At 52.6% G+C, this 26,150-nt stretch overlaps 1 protein-coding gene across 1 annotated transcript; it reads right to left on the bottom strand.

Moving 5' to 3' along the window:
* Positions 1 to 8,914: 8,914 nt before the first annotated feature.
* LOC105701119 (acid sphingomyelinase-like phosphodiesterase 3b) lies at positions 8,915 to 25,941 on the bottom strand. Its single transcript, XM_012427563.1, has 9 exons — positions 25,884 to 25,941; positions 24,664 to 24,732; positions 23,128 to 23,299; positions 22,591 to 22,796; positions 19,675 to 19,880; positions 13,664 to 13,844; positions 12,776 to 12,885; positions 11,079 to 11,254; positions 8,915 to 9,167 (listed from the first exon to the last, which is right to left on the bottom strand). The coding sequence occupies exons 1-9, from the start codon at positions 25,939 to 25,941 to the stop codon at positions 8,915 to 8,917; spliced, it is 1,431 nt and encodes a 476-aa protein (XP_012282986.1).
* Positions 25,942 to 26,150: the final 209 nt, after the last annotated feature.

Below are 26,150 nucleotides of genomic sequence, written 5' to 3'. Positions count from 1 at the left end.
CCCCGATTGATAGGTTGTTCAATATACGCGACTCCTGCTCGTTGTAAATATTCTACGAAGAATCGAACCGCGGTAAACCGGACAAAAGATTTTTCACTACCCGGCAGAAGTTCTGCACTCGCGCCTGACGTTCATCTCCATTTAGGTAATTCAAAATTCACCCTCTAGCGATTTACCGAAAACTGTTAGACATTTTCCAGAGAATGAAATATCCAAATAAATTTCGGAAATTTGCCTAGCGGCGACTCTTCGCCGAAGGGCTCGACGATTTCTGAGGGTGCAAAATCGCCCGCGATTTTCGTAGGCCACAAAGGGGTGCGAAAACGGCTTTAGAGTTGACACCGGTTTAACAAATTGCTCACACTGCATCACGGTGTATAGACTTTTATAGACCACACGGGGGTGCCATAAAGGTGTTACAATTGACACCGTTTTAATACCGCCATGCGGTCCATAAAAGCCCGCACCGTGATACGGTGTGAGTAATTTATTTTCATGCACGAAAATAAGTACTATCCCGTGTACCTACCGGAGGTGCACCGACACAACGCCGGACGTTCATTCTTGCGAGTGAATAAATTTTACATACACTCCTTGGGCTAATTAACTTCCCCTCTTTACATTGTATGCCCAGTCTTGCTAGCGCGGGAGTCTAATTTAATTTTAGCGGGATTTCCGCGGAAAACAGGGTGTTGTACTTAAACTATAAAATCCATATGCCTTTGAAACGCCGCGGCGAAAAGGCGCAGTTCCCGGTGGAAATAGAGCAGCTCCCTTTAAAGTAGAAAAATTGGAAGGACGTCGATTTCCGCGGCGAAGTGCCGGAGAGAGAGAGAGAGAAGCGGGAGGCAATGCGGAATCGCGAGATCGCGAAAACCAAGCAAGTAATAAACCCGAGAGAGGCTTTATTCCCGCGATTGATAAGGCGCTGGGGGGCGGCATTTTATCTTTATACACAGGAGTTTGTTCCAGGCTAAATCGTGGCCGAGCAAACAAAGAGACTTTTCTCCGTCGCGAGGTCTCCGCTCGGGGTCGGACTCGGGCTCGACTTTTCCATTTTCCGGCTTCGGCGGCTCTCTCAAACGTCGAATTAAAGGCGAGCCCGTGATATTACGTCGAGCGCGACGTATATTTTCCAAAAAGATCCACTTCGGCTTGACGTTGATACGCCGATAAAAAATAAATTCACCCGGAACGGCCGCGTAAAGCTGTCGCCATGGGACGATTGGCCGCCTTGGGGAAATATTCAAACATCCGGGTTTCGCGTTCCGACTGCGCCGATATAATATCCCATAATACATTCCCGACGCCGGACGTCGATTTAATTATTTCCCCGTTTTGTCGGTCAATAATTTAATTATTTGCTATACGAATTCCCGAGGCAACGCTTAACGCGCGCTCGGACCTCTCTCTTGGATATTTGTTCCTAGCTCAAACGATCCCGCTGTTGCGGGGCCCCAGGAATTTCGGCGAGTGGAAGAATCGCCCTGGCCGAGAGTTTAATTTTAAACTTCGCACCGAGTTTATTAGTTGGCCGGAGGAAACGACGAGACGTCGCTCCTCGTTCCGGCCCTCGGGGTCGCGACGCTCCGTGAGAGCTTTCAAGATTTAAAATCCGACCCCGCTGGTCCGCGGACCACTCTTAACGGTGTTATTAAATATTTAACTAAGAGGTTTATATTTTTTTACGGCTGCTGTAAGTCGCCTGTTAGCCAGATTGGCTGGCGGGGATGAGTTTTCGCTGCGCTTCTTCGACGACCCCTTCAACGCCCCTTTCGGGCTTCCGCGGTGACGTAAACGCCGCCGCCATTTCCAGAAACGAGAGGATTTTCGGTATTACCGCTTTTGTCTGCCGCGTTTACGCCAGCTTCCCTGGAGCGAGAGCCGTAATTGAGATTTATCGGTCGCACGGCCCTCCCTCAAGAATTATTCGAATATCTGAACATCTCGAGGGTGAAGTTCACGTACCGAGGCCCGGGGCCATTTTTTAACCGCCGGATGTATTTCCCTCCCTCCTTTGAACTCGGCGCGGCACGAGTCACCAGAAGCCGGGCATTCTGGGGAATTAAGTGAGACTTAACGAAGTCGCGTGCTTAATGGCTGAACGACGTACAACACGCCATGGAAATGTGCAGCTTACACGTCCTTTGGCTTCCACACACGCGACCCGGTGACCACTGTAATGCCGTGTCAAGGATACGCTCGATGGCACCTTCGGAGAGATAAAACACGGTTATTGACACGTCCCTATCCCGTTTGCATCCCGTGGGCTTTTTACGATACAGTGCCGTGCACTGTCCGGGGGTTTTCGCCCTTCGGAGCCGCGTTTCCTGGTCCTCGGGTCTTCAGGGCCGAAAGCCGCCTCTGGTTTCGTCAACCGGGCCCAAGAATTTAGGGCTCGGATTCACCGTCGCCTGGAATTGATTCCGATATGTCGACGCGATGAAATATTGCGGGAGAGCGAAGAGCTCCCTCGAAATCCAGGGCAAAACGTCGATGGATCGATGGGGGGTAAATTACCCCACGAGACGGGGGATCTCTGACGCGTCTGGAGGCGCTTCTCGACACCTTTTTGCTGGGCCGTTAAAACGTTCTAAAGGCTGATTCTCACGAGTCGTCTCGGGATAATTGTACGGCAGGCGTGGACACAAACAGAAAACTCCTACCACTTACTCCCTCGAGAGCGGAAAGTCTCGAGAGAGTACTTTCCCGATGCACGTGCTCCACTACCGAGAGCCATTGTCTTTTTAAGACGCAGCGCCCCGGCGCTTCGTTGCTGCTTCCAAATGCAGGACAATTAGGGTAATCGTTATTACCGTTCGAAAGGCGCCGGCTTTCGAGTCGTCACGTATCGGTCTATCTCCAGCCTCGCGTCTATTTGTACAATCGACGCCATATTCTGGGCGAATCACTTGGATGCATTATATCTCGGGGCGCAACGTCGAGGGGTTGATTCCATAACCACTGGGAACCAGTTCGGGCGTTCACGATCGGGCTTTATCGAGGTTTCACCGACTCCATGGCGAACATCTCTGGCATTAACCCCGACGTTCCCGGGTTACGCACCAACAGAGACATTTATAGGTTTTGCGTGATATCTCCAGGGCGTTAGGACGCATTAGAATCGAGCCGCGAGGTAGTTACGCCGAGGGGGCTGTCGCGGTACATCGCGTGGCCTCTTCATAAATAAAGTGATAAAATGGGCTAACGCGAGCTCCGCCACCGATACGGTTTGCGAGCTCCGCATGAAAAGCTAACGCCGCCATTTTGAGGAGCCCAGTGTCTGTCGAGTACATATAAACCGCCTCGAGAGATCGCGTTTTCACAAAGGAACCTGGTACTCCGGGCAAAGGAATTCGACGTTTCCAGGATTCAAAGATCCGCCAGGGTGGATATGCCATCGGCTCAAATTCGTTTCCATTTCGCGGTCGAATCCTGCCTTCCGCGGCCGTAAACCAGGAACGAGAGACAGGGGACGTTTTCAAAAGCACCCGACAACGATCGCAATTCCGGGATTCAATTACCGGGGTATATTAACAGCTCCTTTCGAAACACTTCCCCTCTCGGCGCGGCTTCTTTCTGGCGCGGTACCAAAATGGCGGCGCGATCTTTACAGGGCGGATTTCACGGCGGTCGTTAAAGAGCCGCAGCCCTGCAATTTCCGCTTCCCCTCGGCACCGTAAATACGATTAGCATAATTCGGGCTGGGTGTTATTCTTCCGGGCGCGGCCGCGAATCGGCTGCTGCCGATTACTTACGCGTCCGCAGCTTTCCGCTAGCGGCCGTCCGTTAGCGTTTTTGCGCCATCGGAGCGCGGCGGCTCCATCGCGTTTCCGTGTATGCGGACCACCCGCGAAAGCCGCAGCTATTCGCGTTTCCCATAATCCACGGGCACCTCCTGCCAGGTGCATGGGATGCACCCGTGCACCTATGCACTTGGCTCCACGTGGACGGTGAAAAGAGAGGGGTGTACCCTCTTCCGGTGGCGGCTTTCGCCTTTTCTCGCCAAATGCCTCCTTCCCTTCGCATTAACGAACGACTTATCCTCATCAGCGGGCGAGCGTACGCGGAATTTATTTCGACGGGCGGAAATTGTGCGGAGCCGACTCGAGGGGTGCTACCCGACGTCCTTCGAGATCGCGATATTTCTCACGGTCGCTCTGGAAAATAATATGTACGCTCCCGTAATGTACCTGGGGACAGTTACGGACTGGCGATAGTGGGCATTAGCATAATTTTTATGCCGCTCATTCCGCCCTTTTTACGGCCCGGAGAAACGGCTCGCGAGAAAGTTAACAGATTTCCCGCGGCATTTCCTCCTGGACGTGGCGAAATTATCTGCCGTTTAATTAGGGCTCTCTCGCGCTTTTAATGAAATGTCGCGGAATGGCCGTCTGGCACGCGAGCGGGCACTTTCAAGGAACTATTGAAGTTTGACGTTTTTCCGGGACGTCTTTGCGTTAATTCCCTTTATGTTGATCGCGATACGGCCGAGGACCATGTTAAGGGGTTTTCCGGTAATCTGGACGGGGATTCTTCTCTTGGGAGGCTGGGAAAGCTGGTCCAAGGTGGCCGAATCTCTCCGGGAAATCTCGTTTTGGATCGGTCCACCAATCGCCGTCCTCGTTGAACTGGGTACGGTATCGTGCGTAATGAAACGACACCGTGGACGAGGCAATCGGAAGGAATGGCCCGTGAAAGTGGACGGTCTAATCATGATTTCTACATCCGGGCAAAATTACTTACCTTCTTCGGCGTAACGACGTCTTTCCAGTGGACGGAATTGCCAGGTTCGCGCTGTTAGATTCCCCCGGCACTTTCGAATTTCCTGCATCTCCTCCTCTTCCCTCCTCTTTCCGCAGGGACGAAGGCGGAATGCACCATTTTCGAAATTTGGCCGATCGATTTGCCGCGGAAAATCGGGGATTTCTTTTTCTTTATTAATTTACATCTATAATTGGAGGAAAAGTACCAGTGCAGTCGAAGGGCGCGGGGAAAGGGTGATTATTTTCAGAGCGGGTATTTTCTGTCGGGAACCGGGAAGAAGGGTGAAGGCGTATGAAATGAGAGAACCATCGATAGAAATTGGTTATTCCTTTATTAATAAATTCTGCCTCGACGACAATCACGAATCCATGAAAACGCGGTACGAATATAATGATCTCCTCGAAAGCTTGACAACTCGCCGACCACCGTCCCGAAAACTCGGCTACTGCGAACAGGTTACATGGAAAATAAACGCGGAAACTCCATTCGGCATCTTTCGATATCTCCCTAAGGATAGGTAATAGCTTCTTAATCTAGGGGTCGTACACCCTTGACGAAAAGCCGCTACGGCCTCGGCCGGGCGGATTGGAAAAATGTGAAATGGCGCGAGAGGCGGCCGGGTTCGCCTCCATTTCCCGAAAATGAATTTCCCCGGGCTCGTCATTTTATTTTAAGGTCCCCGGCGGTCGCGCCGTGAAAGTCGGCCGAGCTGACGTGCGGATGATTTTTCCGCTTTTTAGCCAAATCGTTTGGCCGACACTGAATCAATGTTTTCGGCCGGGCTCGCAATGGGATTCGCCGATGAGCTTCGGCGTCCAAAAAGAGAAACGTCGAATTTGGGGGAGAGAGGGAGAGAGAGAACGAGCACCGGTACAGAAATTTACCGAGGGCGATTCTCGTCGGGCCGATCCGCCTGAGTCTCGAATTCGACATTCGCCGGTCGAAATTCGGAATTCGGAATTCGCCAGGCCGCACGTCGCGACGCATAATTTGCCGAGCGGCCGACACGGTGATCCGATATATATGTATATATCTGCGCGTATATATATATGTATATATAGGACCAGGGAGAGAAGGGTAAAGAGGGAAATTTACGGAACGGTGGAGGAAGACAGCCGGGGGCCGGGGAAAAAAGGCCGAGTAGAGAGGCGACCGGAAAAACGAGCATCGAGGACGACGTTTAACCATTTTGCATAGAGAAACGGATGCAGCGGGTGCAACACGCCGGCCCGATGTGACGGATTGGCGAATGGGACCCCGAAACGCACTCCGAGTTCTTTTTTTTTTTTCTCTCCGCCTATAACTCGATACATGAATAAATTATCCCCCGAGAATTGGCCCTGCCGGGATAAATGGGTTTACGAAGATTGGAAAAAATTCCGGGGAAAAAAAAGATACAAATTCCCGCGCGACCCAATCCGCGGATTTTCCAATCGAGTCCCGAGTCGTTATCGCTGCCGAATGCGATCTTGAGTTTTGGAGTATTTTTACCCCGGTTTTTTGGGCCATTTTCGAAAGCTACACCTCGATGCAACCAAAGCCCCGCTGCATCCGCGTCGCGTTTTCGCCCCGACGTGACGGATCGACCAATGGAGCGGCATTAACGCCGCTGCAAAACGCGATGACGGACCGTTTCTACTCTTGGCCCGACATTTTGACGACTTATACCACGACCGGTGCATCTGCGCGAGTAATTTACGCGCCGCCCTGTCTACGGCCGCTTTCCTGTAATTCCGCCCATTTGTTTCCAGCGATCGCGCCCTCGGTGTGTTTGCGCGTTTTCCCCGCATTTTCGAAAACCCGCCCCGCTAAAAATCCCACTCGACCCCGACTTTTCCCCGTTTCTGAGATCCTCGAGGAGGGATAAAAACGGGCAATAAACACGCCTCCCTTCGACTTCATTTTTCCGTCGTTATCCCGACGAAACCCCGAGGTCGACGAATCGGCAAAGCCGGGGAAGAGGCGTCATGTATTTTTCAGAAACGTCGGTATCAATCGATCCGCTCCCGTTTTGCATGGCGTTTGATCAAAAAGCGCTGAACGAAGGGCCGCCGCTTCGGAGTATCGCTCCGATCTTCCCGTACTTTTTCCCCCTTTATGAAATCTCGAAAGCTCGCGCGAGCCTCGCATACGATAAATTACACCTCGGCTGACTGTGGAAACTGCAAGGGGTGGGAAAAAAAAAAAAAAGAAAAAAAAAAATTAAAATCGCCGCGGTACCGGTAAATTCTGAATATTCGACCTATCGCTTCTTCTCGCGGAAGGTCGAGAGATCTCGAGGGTTTCACTTTCGACTCGAGTTTCGGGAGGAATCTCGGAATCGTGACGGGAATCTCGTCACGAAGTGTACGAGCCTAATCGAGAGATGCTTCCTGGACCACGACACTCGATTTGGACGCTTCCAGTGGCCTCTGCTCTCGACTATCGATACGTACGTGAAATCGAAGGAATTCGGGACAGTGATCCGACGAGTCCAGCACATATATATCGCGTCGAACCGGCGGCACGGCGTATACAGGGACAATAATGGGATTCACCATGCGATTTTTTCATCCTCCCGCCCGCTCGGAAAAAAAAGGGAAAAGAAATCCAAACTCGCAGGGCTTCAAAATGGCGACCGGCAGGCTCGGAGTCTGGAATCCGGGATGCGAGCGGAAAATTCTATCCGGCCAATCCGGGATTTAGGCGTCCCGAGGAATCGCCTCGAAGATTCTGGAAACGTATCTAAGTACGGGGAAGCCGAAAGGAAGAGACCGGCGAAAATCAAGGAGGAAGTCGGGATTTCCTCCGGGCGTCGGGATGCATCCGGCAGGAGGTTCGCACTTTATGAACTCCTTCGGACAATGATTCCATTCACGGAGTCATATTCACCCGGACCAGAAGCGGGACCGGCCGAGAACGAGGGCGAACGGGACGAGGGAAAATTCGGGAAGAAAATGGAGCACCTGGAAGGTATCGAAAAAGAATCAGGGCCGGCGGAGGATCGGGCGAAGCTGGAAAATGGAAATCGAAACGGGATCCCCTCGGCGGATCGAACACCGTCGAGAACTACTCCGGGCGATGTCTTTGTTCCCCGGGACCCCCGAAACGAGGGAACGGAAAATCTGCGACGGTCGACCGGAGTTTCTTATTATTTTTTTTTTCCTCCCCCCGTTTTAGTCCAATTTCGCCCGGCATCTCGCAAGCTCCGGTCGCCCGGGCATTAACCGTGGAAGTTTGTTAAATCGGAAGCAGATCGCGCGAATTGTTCCCTCCATAATGAAACGGCGCGTTCGGGCGGGAGGCGTTAATCGATTCCCGATAAAAAGCGGAATCTGTGGGAGAGAGACAGAGAGAAAAAGAGAGAGAGATCGAGCGCGGTCGCCTCGCAGGGCGGACCGCGTCGGCTAGTACACGTATACGGTCACGCCCGGTAGAGTTTACTCCCCGAGGCCGTAACTGGCTATCCTTATACAGGTTTACAGAGTTTAACGCGCGCGACACACGGAACATCGTTATACGGACATACGTTATACGGACATGCGGAGCGTAATGGCCCGTCGACGGGGACCCCGAGGTCCGAAACGTCGAACGGCGGAAATGCACCGCGTGCACTCGAGGGCGCGACTCTCCTCGACTCCGCTCGACGGGTAAGCGGCCTTTGGTCCAAATCTCCGTCCGACCCCGATCGATCGATCGATCGATACCTCGATCGCTCCACCCCGGCTCAAGAAAAGTCGGACCTCCGTCCTCTCGCCGCGGACGAAGTCGCGAAACTCGCCGACCTTACCTGATGGTTCGTCTCCTCGACGTCGGATGCCGGAAGCTCTCCTGGCGATGTCGCGGAAAAATGGCGAGGGTCGCAAACGAGCCTTAACCTTCTTCAAGCAGGGTCGATCGCCTTCGAGTTCTCGATCGACCTAGGGACCATTCCCTCTCGCCCCCCTTAGCCTTCCCCGATTCCTTCCGGGATCTCCAGGTCCCTGATCGATCTCGACCTGGTCCGACCGCGATCGGCGGATTCCCTCGACGAGGAGGAGCGGCATCCGAGACTCTTGGATCCGACCTGGGCGAGGGACTACGCGCCCTCGTCGAAGCCGCGCCCGAAGGGAGCGGTGATACCTCGCTGAAACGATAATACCCCCGGAGACGCGGTCCAGGGTTCCCCCTACCGGTTCCTGAGGAGGTAGGAGCCCGCCGCCAGCACCAGGTAGGGCGCCAGGTGCACCCGGGCACCTGGCGCGCCCTTTCCTCCCGCCAGGGCGTACGCGTAGGAGGCCAGGCAGTTCCTGAAGGAGTCCGGGTTCAGGCGGGTCACGGCGCAGTAGTGGTGCAGGGCACAGGCTCCGCTCAGGGCTCCGCCGCAGCCCCATATCTCTTCCACCTCCCGGGGCAGCGAGACCGTGTTCGCCGCGTAATATCTGCACAGGGACGATGCCAAGAATTAGCCGACCTCCGCCTTTCGAACGAGTCCCGAGGGCGCTGGGACCCTCCTGGAAGCCGGAAAGGCCCGCGAGAGGGAACCCCGCGAAGACCCCATAGAAAATCCGCAACTCGCGCCTTCTTTCTCGCGACGTCTTTCCTTCCTCTCGGTCGTTTGGAAAATTTTTAACGATACAAAATCGAGGTTAACGAATTTTAATGAGTTTCGGTGGACGCGTCCAGGTGCGATTAAAGGAAACCCAAACGCTGAAAGGAATTGCACAAGCGGGTTACGGAGGTCCTGGCGCCTCCGCGCGAGTACATGACTCAGAGCACTTTCGTAATCACCGGCACATATCTGGATACAATGCCGGGAATTAATTCAGCCCTCCCTTTATGGCCGCTTTTTGCTTCCCTCGACCGTACGCCGCGATCCTCTTTCCGCCGATCTTTGCTCCAGTTGCGCAATTAACGCCCTACGGAGCTGGCGCGAGCTATCGAGCGTGAACGCGGGGATGCTCCTAAGAGGAGGAATCGCCGTTCAGGAGATCGCGCACGAGTTCTGTTTATCTGGCCGGAAAAATGCCCGGGTATCAGCCTAAGGGGAGATCGAGCGTGCGCCGACTGCCCAGGACACGCGGCCACCGAACCCTAAGGGAGCGACGGGGATTTTCCGCCTTCCAGGACGCTTTCCTAGGATGGCCTCCCCGGAAACGCGCTTATGCCCGGGGATGATCTTTCCTTAGTTAACGACCGTAAAAAAAGACCAGGGAATCTCTTCCGCCGAGATGCCCGAGTTTCACGGGGAATGCGCAATGGCACTACTCCCTCCTCTCATTTTCGCTATTTCCCGAAAATGCGACGTCTGCCTCTGTAATTCATTTTCCCATGCCCCCGTTCATTCCACGAGCGTTCGCGCATCCGGGGCACTTTGTTAACGAGGTTTGGGCATAAGGAATATAAAAAAAAAAAATATCCGGAATTAGTGTTTGACATTTTTGGACTTTTCGGGTTTTCTCGGATTTCTTGCGGATCTTTCGAGGCGAGCGATAGCTCGCGAATTCGGGATTCATGTCGGTGCCCTTTGCTCCCCTTTGCTCTGGAAGTGACGGAAATGTCTCCCAGCCGCGACGGAAAAAGGCGCTCATCGAGGTATCGCGCGGAGGTAACGCGCCTTGAAAAAGAGGGAAACGGGCCGCCCACAAAACGGCAGGAATATTACACGTTCGCGCGAGCGTTTCGAAATATTTAAGGGGCCTCGCGCTTTGCCTTGGCTGGACGCCGGAATGTAGGCTGTGAATTGTGACAGAAAACCCGGCGCGACGGCGCGGAAACGCAAGGGAAAATGCGGGGAACTTTCAGGCCGCGCTCCGCCGCGGCGTATCGCTCGCGACAGCGGATCTCTATGCAAAAAACCCCGCGGGCCGAGTGCCGCGTTTCTTTTTGCCCTCCCTTCTTTTTCTCTACCCCTCCTCCCTTTTTCGCCGCGACCCACAAACCCGCGCCTCCTTTCCGGGGGAGCGTTTTCGCATTTTCTAGCCTTTCATTTTTTTTTCTCTTTCTCCCGGGAAAGACGAGACGATTTTCCAAAATTCGCCCCGATGCCCATCGGGAAAGGATCGCGACACCTACTTCTCTCTTTAACATTTTCATACTTCTATATTTATTATTTTTTTGTATATATATTTTTTTTTAGGACCCAAGAGAGGTTATTTGTTCTTTAAGCGATAGCGATGGCCCTGTTGAGCGAGTGCATGGCGTTTTTGATCAGTCCCGGCGCGACGTACGTCCCCTGGGGGAGGTCGAGCGATTTGTCTTCCCGAAGTCCCGAAATTGGGTCATAAAGTTCCCCGGTACCCCCGGCGCAAATTGGAAAACCTTGAGGGGCTATCCCGCGGATCCGTACTCACCTGACGAAGGCGTAATCGCTCGACTGTGTGAATCTGTCCGCGAGGTTGTGCAGACTCAGGGCCGTGATCTCCTTCAGGTCGTAGTGCGCCAGGAGGGAGTACTCCACCGCCCAATTCGCCTTGCCCGCGGAATTAGCGGCGCCCAAGTTTAGATAGAACTGCGTATAATCCAGAACCTGCCGAAGGAGTTAAAGGATCAAACGATTCCGCCGATCGCCGGGACGGGATGGGTCGAACCAATGGTACGAATAAGGTCCCGGACTTAAGGACTTTCATGCCGTTTGCAGACGTACCGGCAAAACCGTCCACTTTGCATTCAAAAACAACGTAACTCTCATTTATTTACATTATTACCATCGAAAAAGAACCGGTGCCATCCCCGGGTTTGCTGGTCGTGTGCAAACGGCGCCATGTTCAGGAGGAGAACCCTTCCTTTCCGCGACTTTCTCCGAGGATTCTCTAATTGCACTCGATGCACTCGATGCACCTGTCGGGGCGACCAGGGATGGGCGGTCGATATCGCCGGTTTTAATCGCAGGGGGAACAATGAATCGCGACCAGCGCTCGCTCTTTGAGGGTCTGGGCGATTTTCGCTCCGCGGGACCCGCCGCGGCCGCGGGAACTCGCATTAAAAGTCCCGGCGGAAAGGGAGGCGCCGCGCCCGGCTGCAGCGGGCTGCAGCGGACTGCACCGAGGTGCAACCGGCTCTCCGATAACGAGCGCGAAGTAAGGAAACTCCGCTCCAGTCCGCGGGGGGAAAAAGGGAACCATTTTGGCCCCGGAAACGAATACTTGCTGACCCGTTTTCCGACGCCTCGGCGATCGCTGTACCTCCGTTATCATTATTACTATTGTTATCGCTATCTCCGGCTTCCCGACTTTTTACCGAATTTCGTTACTCCGGGGGGAGGTATCTCACTTTCCGAGGGATACTCCCCGCGTTTTCAGAGCCACCGATGCGGGAGCACCGCCGGGGAAACGCGGAAGTGGCGCGCCTCCTTCCGCTGAAGCGATTTCGGGGAGTTTCAGGTGTTGGCTTCTCTCGTTGGGATTCGTTATTTTCATTTTCCTTCCCTCCCCTCCGAACTCCTGGATTTCCTTTCCTTTTCTCCCTTCGCGACGGGTAACTCACCTGGAGCGGTCGGGAAAAAGGCACCCTGAAAAATGTCCCCCGACGTTGCCTAGCGCGTAATTTAAGGAGGACCCGGCCGCGGTGTTTCGCGTTTCGCCCTGTCACAATTAATTCGGAGAGCCCTGGCATTTTTTAAGGACCGACCTCCGAGGTAGAGCCTCTTTCTGAGGAGACTGCATTTCCTGGGATATTTCTTTTTTTTCCTTTCCTTTCTAATTTTTTCTTTTTTTTTCGCCGAGACAGTTTCAGGGTGAAACGGTTTAGGAAACGCTTTCAACGCGTGGGGAATTCGAGGCTGAGTCGGGCCGAGAGAACGTCGGTCCCACGCGAGCTGGCACACGTCAGGGTCTCGTTGGTTAGAATTCTCGAGCACCTGCTACCGGGATCAGTCACGGCACGCGTTGGACCTTATGCATTTGGAGCGTTTCGTCAACGTCATTAGATAAGTCGGCTCGCGCAAATAAACTCGGTGAGGCGCGGCTTAGCACGGCCGACACGTAACGCCCGAATTGCACGTGATAATAAAGGCTTACCCGGCTCGCGAGCCAGTTTAAATCCCGCCTACCTGTCCGGTATTAGTCTCGAACTTGTACAGCCGTAATCCAGGATTGTTCGGTCCCCCCAGGCGGTGCGGAGTGATACTGGGAGCCATCATCATCCACGAGGCCGGGGCACCTGCGGAAAAAAAGAAAATCCGACGGATCGTGTCCATTGAAATTGACACGTCGAACTCGATCAGGGAGGATATCAGTATTTATTAAGGTTTCTCGATATATTTCTTTGCAGAGTGCGAGGAGTCTTTTTTATATCTCATTTCGGGGGATCCACTGGGTCCCGTAAATTACCGACTACACCTGTGGAAGGTGCGCGCTCCGTTTCTCGATAGAAGGACCCGTTCCGGATAATCGGGCCAATTAAGCCGCGTCTTCTGACGCGGCGAATCCGCTAATTGGAAATGTTGTTTCCAGGGGTCGCGTTTTTAAACTCGAGGGAGTAACCGGGCGATTCGCCGGCGCCGTTTCGCCGGTTTATTAGCGTCCTCCATTCACCTGGGGCTGAGCTCTTTCCCCTTGGCCTGGGGATTCCGTGGATTTTTGCGGCGGGCCTTTCAATTCGTCGGCTTTTCAGTCCGCGTGATGAAAAAAAAAAAAACGAAATGTATAAAAAATGGGGGGGAGGAAAAACGACGCGAAGACGTCGCCTCTCGGGTCGACCGGAATCACCGGGAACGCCCCGAGGCATCGACGGCTAATCGAAACGCGTCGAAAATCGTCGGGAAACGTCGAAAAGCGGCGAAACAGCGGCGAAAAGTGCTCGGTCGAACGGCTAAAAAATAGAAGAAAAGGAAGGAGAAACAGGGGGACCCGGGAAAAAGCGAGGGGAAAACGCTCGCGAGGTAGCTCTGGTCCCCGGAAAACGAAAAATCCTCCGGCGGCATGCAATCTGCACGTACCTGCGTCATTGTAGATCACGCGAAACGTGTCCGAGTGCCAGTGCCCGAAGAATTGTCCGCGAATTATGTCCGAATTCTGGCGGACCAGCTGCAGGTATCTGCTGTTGTGCTTCTCGTGAAAAGCCCCGGAATTGCTCTCCCTCTCGTCCATCCCTGGCGGCGTGTGACCCGCGATGTACACCTGATTTCCATTCCCCGTGGGATTCGTTCAGACATGGAAAGATAACAAGGGGAGACCGTGTACTCTTTCTGGGAGGTAGGTGAATACATAGAACCGCGTATTATCGCTGTAGAATTTTTAATATACAGCGCGTCATGCCAAAAAGGAGTCTTTTTGATCCTCGCGAGGAACACCTGGGTAAACTCCCGGGGCAACTCCCCCGGACGTGGAGAGGTAACAAGAGACAACTGTGCACTCTTGCACTCACCTCACTAGAGGTAATAAAAATAATTTTTTTTTCTTCGTATCATATATTCCCGATGCAGAATGTTCACTATACACAGGGGCATATAAAAGGGAGACCCTTTCACGGCAGACCAGAAAGTTGCCATTACGTGTCAAGCGTTGGAACGAAACGGGCTCTCGACGTGTCCCCGTAATAATGCTTCCTGAATCGAAAGAGAATGATTGACGATCGGGGATAGCTGTGATCCTTCAGTTGTGAATTATGGGTAAACTGCTATCGGCACGTGTTTCAGACTCGAGATGAAATTGATCGCGATCCTCGGCTACGACACAAGACATTGATTTGTTTAACCCGGGAATAATTCCCGATTTCGTGATAAACGATCGCACTTCCGGCCGCCGTTGTCTCGCGGACTCCTTCCTTCGCGCGTTTTAATGTCTCCGGTGGGGGGAATAAAAAATATAAAAATCCATTAACCAATCGTCTCGCCAGTCCATAGGAGGGACGATAAATCCTCGTCGGTGCCGACGAGAGGTACATGGGACTTTTGTGCACTCCGATACCCGGTTGACAGAAAAATGAATATTCGAATAACAATATCCGGATTATCCGTAGTTTTGACGGGCCAACTGGAAGTATTTGCCGGCGCGCTTTCCTCGCTAAGCTCTGCATTGAAAAGCAAAATGAATCGAATCAGGTTTTGGCCGAGATCGATTCGATCCTCCGAGGATTGCGGCCGATCCGGCAAAAGTTTATCCATGCGGCTGCGTTGTATTTGAATTAACTTAATTGCGCACCGCCGGAGCTAAGCTAACTAGCTAAATCTCATTAGTACCCCGCAATTAAACCATTCGGCTCTGTTGGGTTTTACAACGAGGTAAATATTTTTCAATTACTTTTAACAAGGCTCCCGGTTCGCGCCGTTCGTCTAACCGTGGGATCGGCAAGCCGGAACGAATCTCTTATAAAGAGCGGGGATCCGGTAAATTTATTTTTATTTATTCATGCTCTGTTAAGATAGAATGGAGGGAGACTCGTTTTGCGATCGATTCCGCCGGTGGCGGGTGCAACGCGATCTCGTGATTTTACGGCTCGGTCACGACTCGATTTTATTCCCAAGGAGGAATTCTCGTTTCCTCGGCACCGGGGGAAAGAATCTAACCGGCCTTATCAAGGGTCCATGAAATCATTTACGAATTTCCCGAGAAACACCCCCAGAGTAGAAATGAAACGAAAGGCATCGTCTCCTGTCCGCGGAGATACAATCGCGGAGTTATAATTAATTTATTTACACAGAAGGCCGGCAAGGACCTCGTTAATTACCTCGAATAACTTTCCCAATTAGAGTAAGTAATGATTCCGTTTTGGCGGGCTAAAAGTTAGATCGGGCGAAATTATAAAGATTTCTTTCCTATTAAATGCAACTCGATGTTTATCCTGCCTCGTTCGGCCGGGTAGATTTTTAATTAAATTGCATCGGCAAACCAGCTGTCCCTTAAGTTAATAATTTTCTCTAGGTAAGGAAAAATCCTACCTCGGGGTTGTCGGTAAATTTGGCTATCAATTTCTCCATATCGGCGCGCCCTCCACCCGACTTCGTATAATTAACGATTCCTGGGCCGAATCGTCATTCGATTTTACAACCCATTCGCTCATTCGCGGTGTTATAATTTACAGCCGTCGCACGTACCGCCGCCACATATTACCTCAACCGCAATCGATACACTGCATTAACACGTTACAGCTACACGAGCTGCGGTTGCCCGATATTATTTCAAAGTAATAATTAAAAAGCGAGAACAGTATCAATTGCGACCAGGGAGCCATGCGAAATCAATTTCCACCCTACATTAGCGACTAACGACTAATCAAGGCTCATATGCCATTATTTCTCGACCAGAAAGTACAGAGATTTTCCCTCGCAAGTGAAGTATGAAACTCGGGTTAACCCCTTCCTTTGATCAAGGAAATATCGTGAGACAAGTAGCCAATACGTCCGCGAGATTCCTCATCGTCTCGCGGATGCTCGTCCCTTAATTTCCTGCAGTACCTTTCCTCGTTTTTAGCTAACAAAAAAAAAAGAGTAATAAAAAGAAGAAATCCGCCGGACAAGCAGGAAGCGGCGGCCCGGCGATTTTTGAAACGTCGCTGGCCGCGAGTGGACGGGACTTTTTTGTCGTTTCCCCGGACGGACGGGCTTCGGAAATCACGGTACCATTCATGGAAACGTAAACCAATTGGTCGGGACGACAATGGGCCCGTTGATTGGTAGCTTCTGATGCTGACGCGCTTAAACGATCGGTAATTCCCGATCGAACGTGGTCGGTTCTTCGAATGATCCATCCTGGAAGTCCTGCTCGATGCAGCCGAATAATTACACAGGGGAGGGAAATGAATGAAAGTACCATTTCCAATAATTCCCAAGATTAATTCCCAGATTGAGCTCATCGAGTATCAGCCTTAAACTCAGCCCTTAAACTCCGACATAACCCTCTCGGCCATCATCCTCCGTTCGTCCATGCCCTACCCCAAGCCAGATGATGATGGCTCTGAATAATCTATCGGAATTTGAAGAGGTGCCTTAAATCGCTCACTTAGGAGTCCAAGGTAACGAGGAGAGGTCGGCTCGTTACACCTCCCAGGGTCCCATTTACGCGTGGGCAATCGGCGTCCGATAAGGGGTATCACCTCCGACATCCGAGGGTAGTCGGCGAGACAATGCAGCGAGGGCGTCCCGGGAAATTAGCCCGAGGGAGTTCCCTTCCAGGGAGCCCTTTAAGGTCCGTTCATCGATTCCGGCCATCTTGGACGACGGGATCGTGGATGTTTAATTCAACCGCGCCCTCCCCCGCCCTGGGGGGTAGCGCTCGCGATTATTCCGCTTCTTGCGGGGAATTTTCGTGGCCGGACCGCAATATCGGCGATAATATCCCCAGTGCCCTGGGCCATGGTTTGCTGGGTATCCAGGGTATCCGGTATCCTGGATCTAACCGGGGGGTATTTCGACGAGGTGCCATCGGGCCTTTTCGCGAGATGTGGCCTCCTGTCAACGCGCCGGTCATCAATCCGATAGGGGGGTCGATATCGCGAGCGGCGTGATTTATAGACTTTTCGCGCGGCATGGGGACTAGGTTCCTCTCTCTCCCTCTTTTTCCATAATTCATTTAAAGTCCCCGCAACGTGATGCCGCCGCGCTAGGTGAAAATCTCCACGGGCATTCCGCCGGGCACATATATCTTAATCAGGACCGGCCCCGTAATTTATGGAGTGGCGATCGAGCCCGACTGCTCCGTCGATCGAGAACCGGACGTGTCGACTCCGAAAAAGGGGGGCCGTCGCTTTTGACAGCTCAATTATGGCCCGGAAGGCACTATGTCACTTTTGACTGGCCGGCCAATCCCTCGCAGGACTCCAAAGGACGCCAAAAGACGCCAAAAGGACTCCGGGAGTAGCGCCCTCCGAGCGCGACTCGGAAGGAGTCTTACATCGATTTTACCTTCCCCTCTCCCTTTCCCCGGCGTATTACTTATAAGTGGCCCTGTACTCGTTATTTCCCCTCCCCGGTAATAAGGTTAATCGCTCGGGTGTAGCCGGCTTGCCGAGGGAGAATTATGCTAAAAGGCGCCGTTTTTGGGAGACAAGGGATGCGCAAGGGTGCTTTATTACAGCCCTCGACGTCCACCTACCCCTTCGCCGCGGTTCTTTTCTATTAATTAGCCACCCCCTCGTACTCTCGATCCTACGTCATCTTTTTGTCTCGTGTAGGGAGAAATTTTGACTAGGCGTTTAATTTTCCCGGGGTCTCCTAGGAGAATGGGAGGCGACTTCGGATTTACTTTCGAGCGCAATCGGCGAATTCTCGCCCCTGCTAGAAGTGAGGGTAAGAGAACGGGGACGGTTGAATGGGGTTTCCGGCTCTTTCAGACGGGATCTCTCGTTGTCGGGTATCGAAGCAAGCATTTTTTGAATGCCCTGCGTGTCTGGAATTCAAGACGTATTCCGGGGTAATCGCTCATTCCTGATGTGCGCTCCCCCTTTTCCCGGTAATCCAGGGCTCGCGGCGATCTTTAAGTTCTCGTCTTTAAATGCACCCGGCACTCCCGTAGGATCCGCAGCTGGTCTTTCGCTCGTCAGCGGAATCGCGCTCGCGTGGAAAAAAATTAGTTCCCACTGTCGGGACGCGGCCAGACACTTTTGCGCCTTTTAGAAAGACCGACTGTGCGAATCTATTCAGACGACCACGTAATCGGAATGGATGTCGGGGATCATCCCTCTGATTATTCTAGGGGATATTAACGCCACCTGGAGGGAAGGATTTCCAGATATTTGGGGGGTGTTACTCATTTGTGGGGGGCAGAAATAATTAGAAGAAGAATTCATCAATTGGAGGAGTCGACGTCTTTGACGGGACGCGAGGCGCCGAAGAGCCGGAGGGATCGATTCTAGAGACGTCCGGTCGTTGGCGGTTAATTTCAAAGGCTAAGGGTGTCATCGGCGAGCCTCGAGGAGCGCCCGTCCACGAGGAGCACTCGTTGCTGCAAGTGGGCAGCAAACGACGGGCAAACGACGGGCAACCGAGGCGCCATTACTCCAAGTGGTTGACAAAACGACGCGACGTTAGAGTGGCTGGTTCGAAAAAGCGCGACTACGGGGGCATTAATTATGCGGACGCGAAATGTGAGCTAAATTCCGCCACTGGGGACGATAAGCCCTTAGCAAATGCGGTTAAGTGCCGGTCCACTTGTCCGCTCGTTTAACGTCAGCCTTAATTTCAACGCAAGGACGAGTCGCGTTCCGTCCGATTCGTCTCTCCGTTTCGGGATGTCGAGAAAATCGCCCCCCTCGTCAGGAGGGAGACCTCCACCCCCCCGATCCTCCCACTGAGCGAATGGCTCCTACCCTTTAATATTCATATCCTTAAAATTCAAAGACCTTAATTCCGCGCCCACGTCGAAACGTTTCATCCGAAGGAGAGAAAATCAACCTCGTTAATATTCATGAATCGGACTTATGCGCACGGATAATGGACGCAGAGCTGCCGAGGCGAAAATATCTCCCCGGACTGGAGTTACATGGTCCATGGCCGGGGTGTCTATCCGTGTAACGTGGAACCAACCCCTGGAAATCGGCCGAAAGGGTGCAGAATCTTCCCCTGGAGGGCGTAGAAATTTCGAGGAAAAAATCATTATACCGCGTCGATGTGGAAAATTTGGCGCTTAAGAGCATCTAGAGGGCTTTTTAGTCGCTTTGAGGGGTTAAGTAAGGGTAGGATCGAAATCCCGATCGCGTGCGTTTCGTGGGACGCGGAATCGACGGGAGCGAGCTCGCGTTTCGCCGCGCCTAACTGCTACGTCGGAGCGTTTTGTCCGGATGAACGGCCGTAAAATTTGGACGCCGGTTCGCCGATGTTTTACGACGACTGTAATTGTGCCACTTGCGGAGTCTCGAATGCTCGTAAACCGTTTGCCGCCCCGTGGAAATTGATTGGCAACGAATGACTGCCGTCCCGGTAATGACGATTAATGCGACACCTCGTCGACCTATCGACGGCCGGCATTGGGGGTTGAATTTCGGGAATATTCCGCATCGATACGAGGGACTCACCTTTTGGCCCTTTTTTCGAGCCGTTGTCAAGATCGACTGAAACCACTCCCATTGGCCGTAAGGGTCGTTCGAGTTGTCGCTGGTCGTCACAACGTTGCGTTGCGGAATCCGGTTGTCGATTATCGCCCCCGAATTCATCCACAGGTTCGTGTTCAGCACGATGATCCGGTAGTTCTGGGTCCGCTGGTCGATCGTGTAGAAGCCGTCTGGGGAATGAAAAAAAGAAAAAAATATGGGAATAACGTGTCGGAGGCTCATGAAAAATCGCAAATGAAAACGATGACGAGCACCCCTCTGGCTGGCTCGTTCGCGAAGAGTCGCATTCACATCGTGCGAACGCGTCATGCCGTGTACCGCGGTTGCCTAATAAATTGTGCCCGTCAGTTATTCAGAATATTCCGCTTTTTCTCGTAGGGAGTGCAGTCATTTTCGGCGGAATCTCTGGTCCCATATTTTATTCGCTTTTTTTTTTTCTCTCTCTCTCTCTCTTCGCATCGCGACCAGGAGTTGTAATTTGATATTTCGCGTCAAGCCAGCGCGGTTAACAAACAATGAAATTCCATACTGGGGGTCCTCGCTAGCTCTGGTCAGACATTTTTACCATTTTCTCCTCTCCGAATTTGTCGATTGATTTTAAGGGGTTCTTTGATACAACACTAGTACCCGTCGAGTGCTCACTGATTTGACATCCATGATTTTCCTTGTTTTTATTTTTTATTTTTTTTTTTTTTCCGCAATCTTTGCAGCAGGCAAAATGGTCCATCGCGAAAAGGCGGCGATAAACTCCCTCGACTTTATCATTACGGGCACGTAATGTGACGCGAACCGAGTTTCCCGTATAACAAGCTCCGTCGTTACATGAAGAGTCCTAATTAACGGTCCAAGTTTGTGGAGATTGCGCCTAGCTCCCCCGAGACGCATCGAGATTCGTAATTGGGCGATAAATATCTCCTCGCAGGTTTTTCGTCACTGTTTCGGCACCGAGGGGGGCCGATAAATTAATCCGACAAGACGAGGACGCGAGCTCGACAAATTCGACCTGGAGATTAATTCCTCGGTTTCCCCTTATCACGCGAGATCGCGGTTGGCCGGCCAGTCGATAATCAATTTCCGCGGGCACTGCTTATCGATACTTTCAAGCCGTGTCATTGATCTTCGATAGGTACATATTACGTAGTCCGAAAGTCCCCCCGCTGCCTGTGGCTATTGAAAATTCATTACGGATTTAATAGCGGGCCCATTTACAATGCGAATGGTCAATGTGCCAATTAGAGCCGTCTGCCCATAATTGCCCGTGATATTTTCCCTCGTTCGATTTTTATCGGAAGCGGAAGAACGGATGTTCGGTGCGGTTTTAACGCGCGGAGTCTCCGGATCGATCGCGGTTTATCAGGGCAAATCGATCGCAGGTGCCCGACCGATCGAGGGGGTCGATTCGATAAGTCACGCCACCATTTCGATTCGTTTTTGCGACATTTTGCGTGCATTCCCAAATGCCTCATTTCGGCCCCGCCTATAACAATAAATGGAACGCTTGGCGGGATCGTTTTATAATTCAGGTACGAGTGCCGGGGCCGCTGCCCGGCAAGATGGATATGAATATTAACGGCCGTGATTTTGATTCGCTGGGTGAATACACGGTGCTTTATTAATGCATTCGGCGCAATTCGTTCGCCGCCACGTAGCAGAGGACGGTTTATAATCAATTGGCTTTGGAATTAATTCCGGGGCTCGGTGGAGGTTACCTGTACGATGTCACTGCCATGAAATGGGATATGATTATTTTATCGCGAAGCTTACACGGATTATCCGAGCTCGTTATTTTCGGATAATGGGGGGTCATGCATCGACGGGGAGGAAATTCTACGTCATCGAGTTCTGATTTCGAGCGGGCCTTAGCCGGGCGGTACTTTGCGAATCGATTCAAATCGAACATCCAACGGCGGGTATGACTTTGCACAGGGTACAATGACAGGGTGTACTAATATTTGAGGAGGAGAGTGCATTTAACGCGAGTCATGGCGCGCCGACGGAATGGATTTTTAGGAGGAGCCGGCTCGAGTTTTATTTATTATTTTATTTCATTCGTGGGATAAAAATACCTCTGTACGTACAAAGGTACCGCCGGATACCGATTCAACGTAAATCGAGGCACGATGTTTAGAAGCTAGGACGAGGTAATTCAATTACGCCCTCGCGATGAGCGATGTTTCCCTATCGTGCATATCTTATTTATTAAACTCGGCCCATTAGACCGCGGCTCACGATATCGAAATGCACCTAGTAATAAGATCTCTTCCCGATAGAAGATGGAGCTCGAACGGTCGATAACGTCGAAACGGCAATTTTCATGCCACGCGATCACTTTCATGCTTTCACCGGGACCCTCTGAAAGGGAAGCCCGGTCAAAGTTTCGTTCGCTGCCCGATTTGTCCAACCTTTTTCTCCCTCTCCCCGATTTTTCCCTCCCGCGGCTCCGCCAGCTAGCCGGGAACAATTTTTGCCCATCAGCCAGAATTTTCGGCTCATAACTTTGTATCGGCCTCAACTTGGATCCACTGTACATATTTACGAAACCCAGGCATGGAATGCTTTTTCGGAAGTAAAAAAAAAATGAAAATAAAAAAAAATGGCCTGGCTTTAAATGCGACCCCTTCCGGGTCACCCGGTCGAGCCGCGCAACGAAATCATGCAAATTCGTCGAATGTCATTGTATGCCTATGCGGCCTGAAATAATGCCTCTTTCGGCCGATTAAAGGCGATTGTTCGGCCGGCTCGGGGAATAAATTGAAAGAATACATCCCAGCTCGCGGAAAAATCGCCGCGGCCGAAGTTGAAGGCACTTCTGCGGGGCCGTAAAAAAATGGCCGCGGGCAGTAAAGTTTTATACGCGGCGGGGGGGTGCGCGGTACTCACTCTTCTCGAAAGTGTTGAGAGCATCCTGCGGCAGCCAGTGCTTCCAAAGATTTGTGATCTGGGTGAAATTCAAGCCGATGTCTTCGTGGCCCAAGACGGGGAACACGAAGAGGCCGGTGAACGTGTGAGACAGAAGATCCGTCAGGTTCTTGAGGGACTGGAGGCGCAGCTCGTCGCTCATCCCCGCGGCGTTCGACAAAGCGTCCCTGCAACAAGTAGGCCCGGAAACGGATCACTTCCCTCCTCTTCCTTCAGGAATCCACCCGGCCGAAAATAATGTCAACCCTTGAATTCGCCCCCGAAAAGCGGAAAAAAGGCCATCGGGGCCGTCTCGTTCGGGCCCCGAGAGGACTCCGTCGGGGTGTTCCATCTCTAGCAACAAGTACAAAGCCCGGAGCTTTTTAACTGGATTAAAACGGACTCTGGGCCATAAATATTCAGCTTACAATCGGATTCCGCGCCGAAGGAAGGGGGGACGGCCGTGCTCCCGGGGAAAATATCCTCGTTTACGAGAAACGGTAGATCGTTACCACCTACCCTGTCCACAGGACGAACTCGATTCCTTCGGCGTGCTTCGTCCTCATGGCCTGGGCCGCCGATTCGATGAGGGCCCACGGCGAATCGCATTTATAGTCCCCGAATGCGCCATCCGGTCGCTGGTCCAGTCGCATCCGACCATTGTCCACGTTGCTCCTCGTGTTCCAGCACTCTGTGAAATCCGAGGAGGAAGCGCCACTTTTATTCCCGAACGACCTCTGTCTTTCTTTACGGGCTGCGAGGAGGATTGCGCGCGTTAAGGGCCGCTTAGAATTGTCGTCGTTACGGGAAATCGTGTCAAAGGAGTCGCCGACCGGGACGGTTCGATAGAGAAAGAGAGAAAAGGGAAGAAAAAATTAAAAGGATCAGCGTTCGCGAGAGAGGATCGACGCTTAAGAGCAATCGAGCGCCAGGAAGAAGTTTCGCGATTTTCTCGTTTTTTTTTTCTACAGGAAAAGAAAACGCCAAGGATGCACCATCACCGCGCGTTACTTCGGGAATTCATAGGAAAAGGAACGTAAATTCCGAGCACCGCGTTATAATCCATACGTGGCTGGGAGCGGTGAAGAATCGCGAGCGGCCGCCGCTGCGGAATCCCTCTTATTGCCCCCCTTTCGAGCCGCTGCCTCTGTGCCGGAAAACCGTATCGACGTTCTCCATAATTCAGGGATAATCGAGGAAATAACGCGGCTGTAGTTCCTTCTCTATGTACGATGAATTCCTTACGCGCGACAAACTTCCCTTACGCGGTATTTTAAGGAAGAAGGGGGAAGAACGCCCCAGGGCGCGCCCTTGCTAAGGGGAGGTCTCAAAAATTCGCCTCGACCAAGGAGGACGTCTCCGGGTTTTCTGCCGCCTTTTTCCGTACTTTTCGCTATTTTCCAAGGGGGGAAAGAAGTAGAGAAAAGCCGGTGGAGGACCCCCCCCGAGCTGGGAGGACATTTTGGGGGAGGGACACCCCGACGTGACATTTGATGACACCGTTGCACTTACCCTGGCGTCACGATTAAAGTGCGATCGTAACTGCAGGGTAACTCATCGTAATCCATTTCTGTGAGCCCCTCACCGTGCAAGAGGGCGCGTTTCACCGCTCTCCATAATTCAGGGATAAACATGGGAATACTACAAATAAACTCCGGTGCTTTTCCGAGTGCGTTTCCTGCGCGTGGCAAAGTCCCCTTAACCTTAGGGGTTGTACGGTGCTTTAAAGAAGAATGCCTTTGGGTACGTCCTTGCTAAGAAGAGGGCTCAAAAATGCGTCTCAAGGAGGGAAAAGGTCTTCCCCTTTCGCTCTTACTTATTTTTACTTTTTCTTTTTCCTTATTTTTTCATCTCTTTCTCCGGCTTCGTCCGGCAGGAGGGGCGAGGAGGGTCCTCCGTTTCCCGGGCTAAGGAGAAAAGGTGGAGTCGGGCCGACAAGTCGCGTTAGTGCCCCGGGTGTAAATGCACCCTCAGGTGGGTATATCTCGGGAGGAGCACTTCGGCGGAAGAAAGCCCGGGGTGAATTAATAGGCCGCATGCACGGGGTGTACTCACTGTTCGCCGTGTTTCCCTGCGTCGAGTACTTCGGGTCGTAGTGGATGTCGGTGATGTGCCAGAAGTAGCCTGCAAAGACGAAGGGAAAGATCACTCGAGGGATGCGCGTTTTCGAGCCCCCCATCCCGAAACCCCCTCGCACCCTCTCTAAGAGGGTGCACGCGAGTTAACGCCCGAGATTCGAGGGTCTCAAAGAATCCGCGAGTTTTCGAGTGTTTCCGCGATCGCGCTTTTCCACGGGTTTTCCCCCTTTTCGCCCTTTTTCCCCTTCCTGCGCCGACACCCCCGGCTTCGAGTTGCGGCCAAGACCGCAATTTCACGTCGGGAAATATATAAAATAAATAAATAACCACGACGAACGAAGATAATCCCCCTGGAGGAAAGTGCACGCGAGTTAACCCCAAAGATTCGAAACTTCCAAAGAATCCGGGAGTTTTCGAGCGCGATTTCTCCACGTTTTCCACCCCCACTTTCCCCGATCCCGCGCGGTCGAATTGCAGCCTGGGAGCGTAATTCCGCGCGGAAATATATAAAATAAGTAAACACGGCAAACGAAGATAATTCCTCGTCGGGGTGGCGCCGCCACCCCCGCAGTCGAGCCAGGGGGCATCAAAGGGGGGCGAGCGTAATTTTTCATGGAAATCTCCGCGACGAATGAAACGCGTCTCCGCGGAAGCGGTGGCTTTGAAGCCGGGGAAAAATCCCGCAGCTTTGAGAAGCTCGCCCCCGCGCCCCCGTTCCGGGAGCGGATCGACGCACGCGTTTTTTCGCGACCGGGCCGAGACGACCCGACGTGCCGTGGCATATAACCCGGGGGCTGAACCCGGGAGGAAAGGGGCACTTTTGCGAGTTAACATCGGGACACGGGGACGTGTGAAAATTTAATAGGTCAGCCCCGTGTGTGCCTCGCGAAGTGCGCCCGCCACCCCCTGGGGGGTCGGCCGCGTCGGAAGGGCTTTTCTCTCCCTCGGAAGCTCGGCGGGCGAGACTCGCGATCATTAGTGAAATAATAACGCGAAAGAATTTGAAGCTCACGCCCGGCCCCACTTCTTCGGGGCCCCCCTCGTGCATTATGGAAATAAATGCGGCCAGACGCGGGGGCTTGTGATAACGCTCTGATATTACCGTATATATGGGGGGCGGCGAGAAAGGGGGCCGCGTAATACGAGCTATTCAATTATTTCACCCAACAAAAGGCTCGCCGACGGAAATGCACTTGCCTATTTTCCCCTGCACCGTGCACAGCCAGGAGAGGAGCATCACGTAATCGCGGATCATCTTTTCAGCTTTGTACCTGCAACATGCACACGTACAAGGGTTTCAGTACGGGGTAGGACGTAGAACGTGTCTCGTTGTCACGGGTCACTCCAGCAGCCCGTGGACCAGCTCGAGGAGAGGGTGAGATCGAATTTTCATGTACTCGGACGAGCCCCACCCCTCGCGGGTTTATCCCGGCTTTTAGCGTTTCTTATGAATCCGCCCTGATT

This window comes from Orussus abietinus, unplaced genomic scaffold (assembly GCF_000612105.2).
Source record: "Orussus abietinus isolate OABI.00-Male unplaced genomic scaffold, Oabi_2.0 scaffold5, whole genome shotgun sequence".
Classification (NCBI taxonomy): domain Eukaryota; kingdom Metazoa; phylum Arthropoda; class Insecta; order Hymenoptera; family Orussidae; genus Orussus; species Orussus abietinus.
This window is presented reverse-complemented; position numbering and strand designations above follow the sequence as displayed.

Bases quoted from the DNA above. Each gene is read 5' to 3' on its own strand.
- LOC105701119 (XM_012427563.1), bottom strand. From the start codon at position 25,941: ATGATCCGCGATTACGTGATGCTCCTCTCCTGGCTGTGCACGGTGCAG. The intron at 24,733-25,883 runs GCAAGTGCATTT...TCGTCTTTGCAG, and splicing joins CACGGTGCAGGGGAAAATAG to GCTACTTCTGGCACATCACC. The intron at 23,300-24,663 runs GTGAGTACACCC...CGGATTTCACAG, and splicing joins GCAGGGAAACACGGCGAACA to AGTGCTGGAACACGAGGAGC.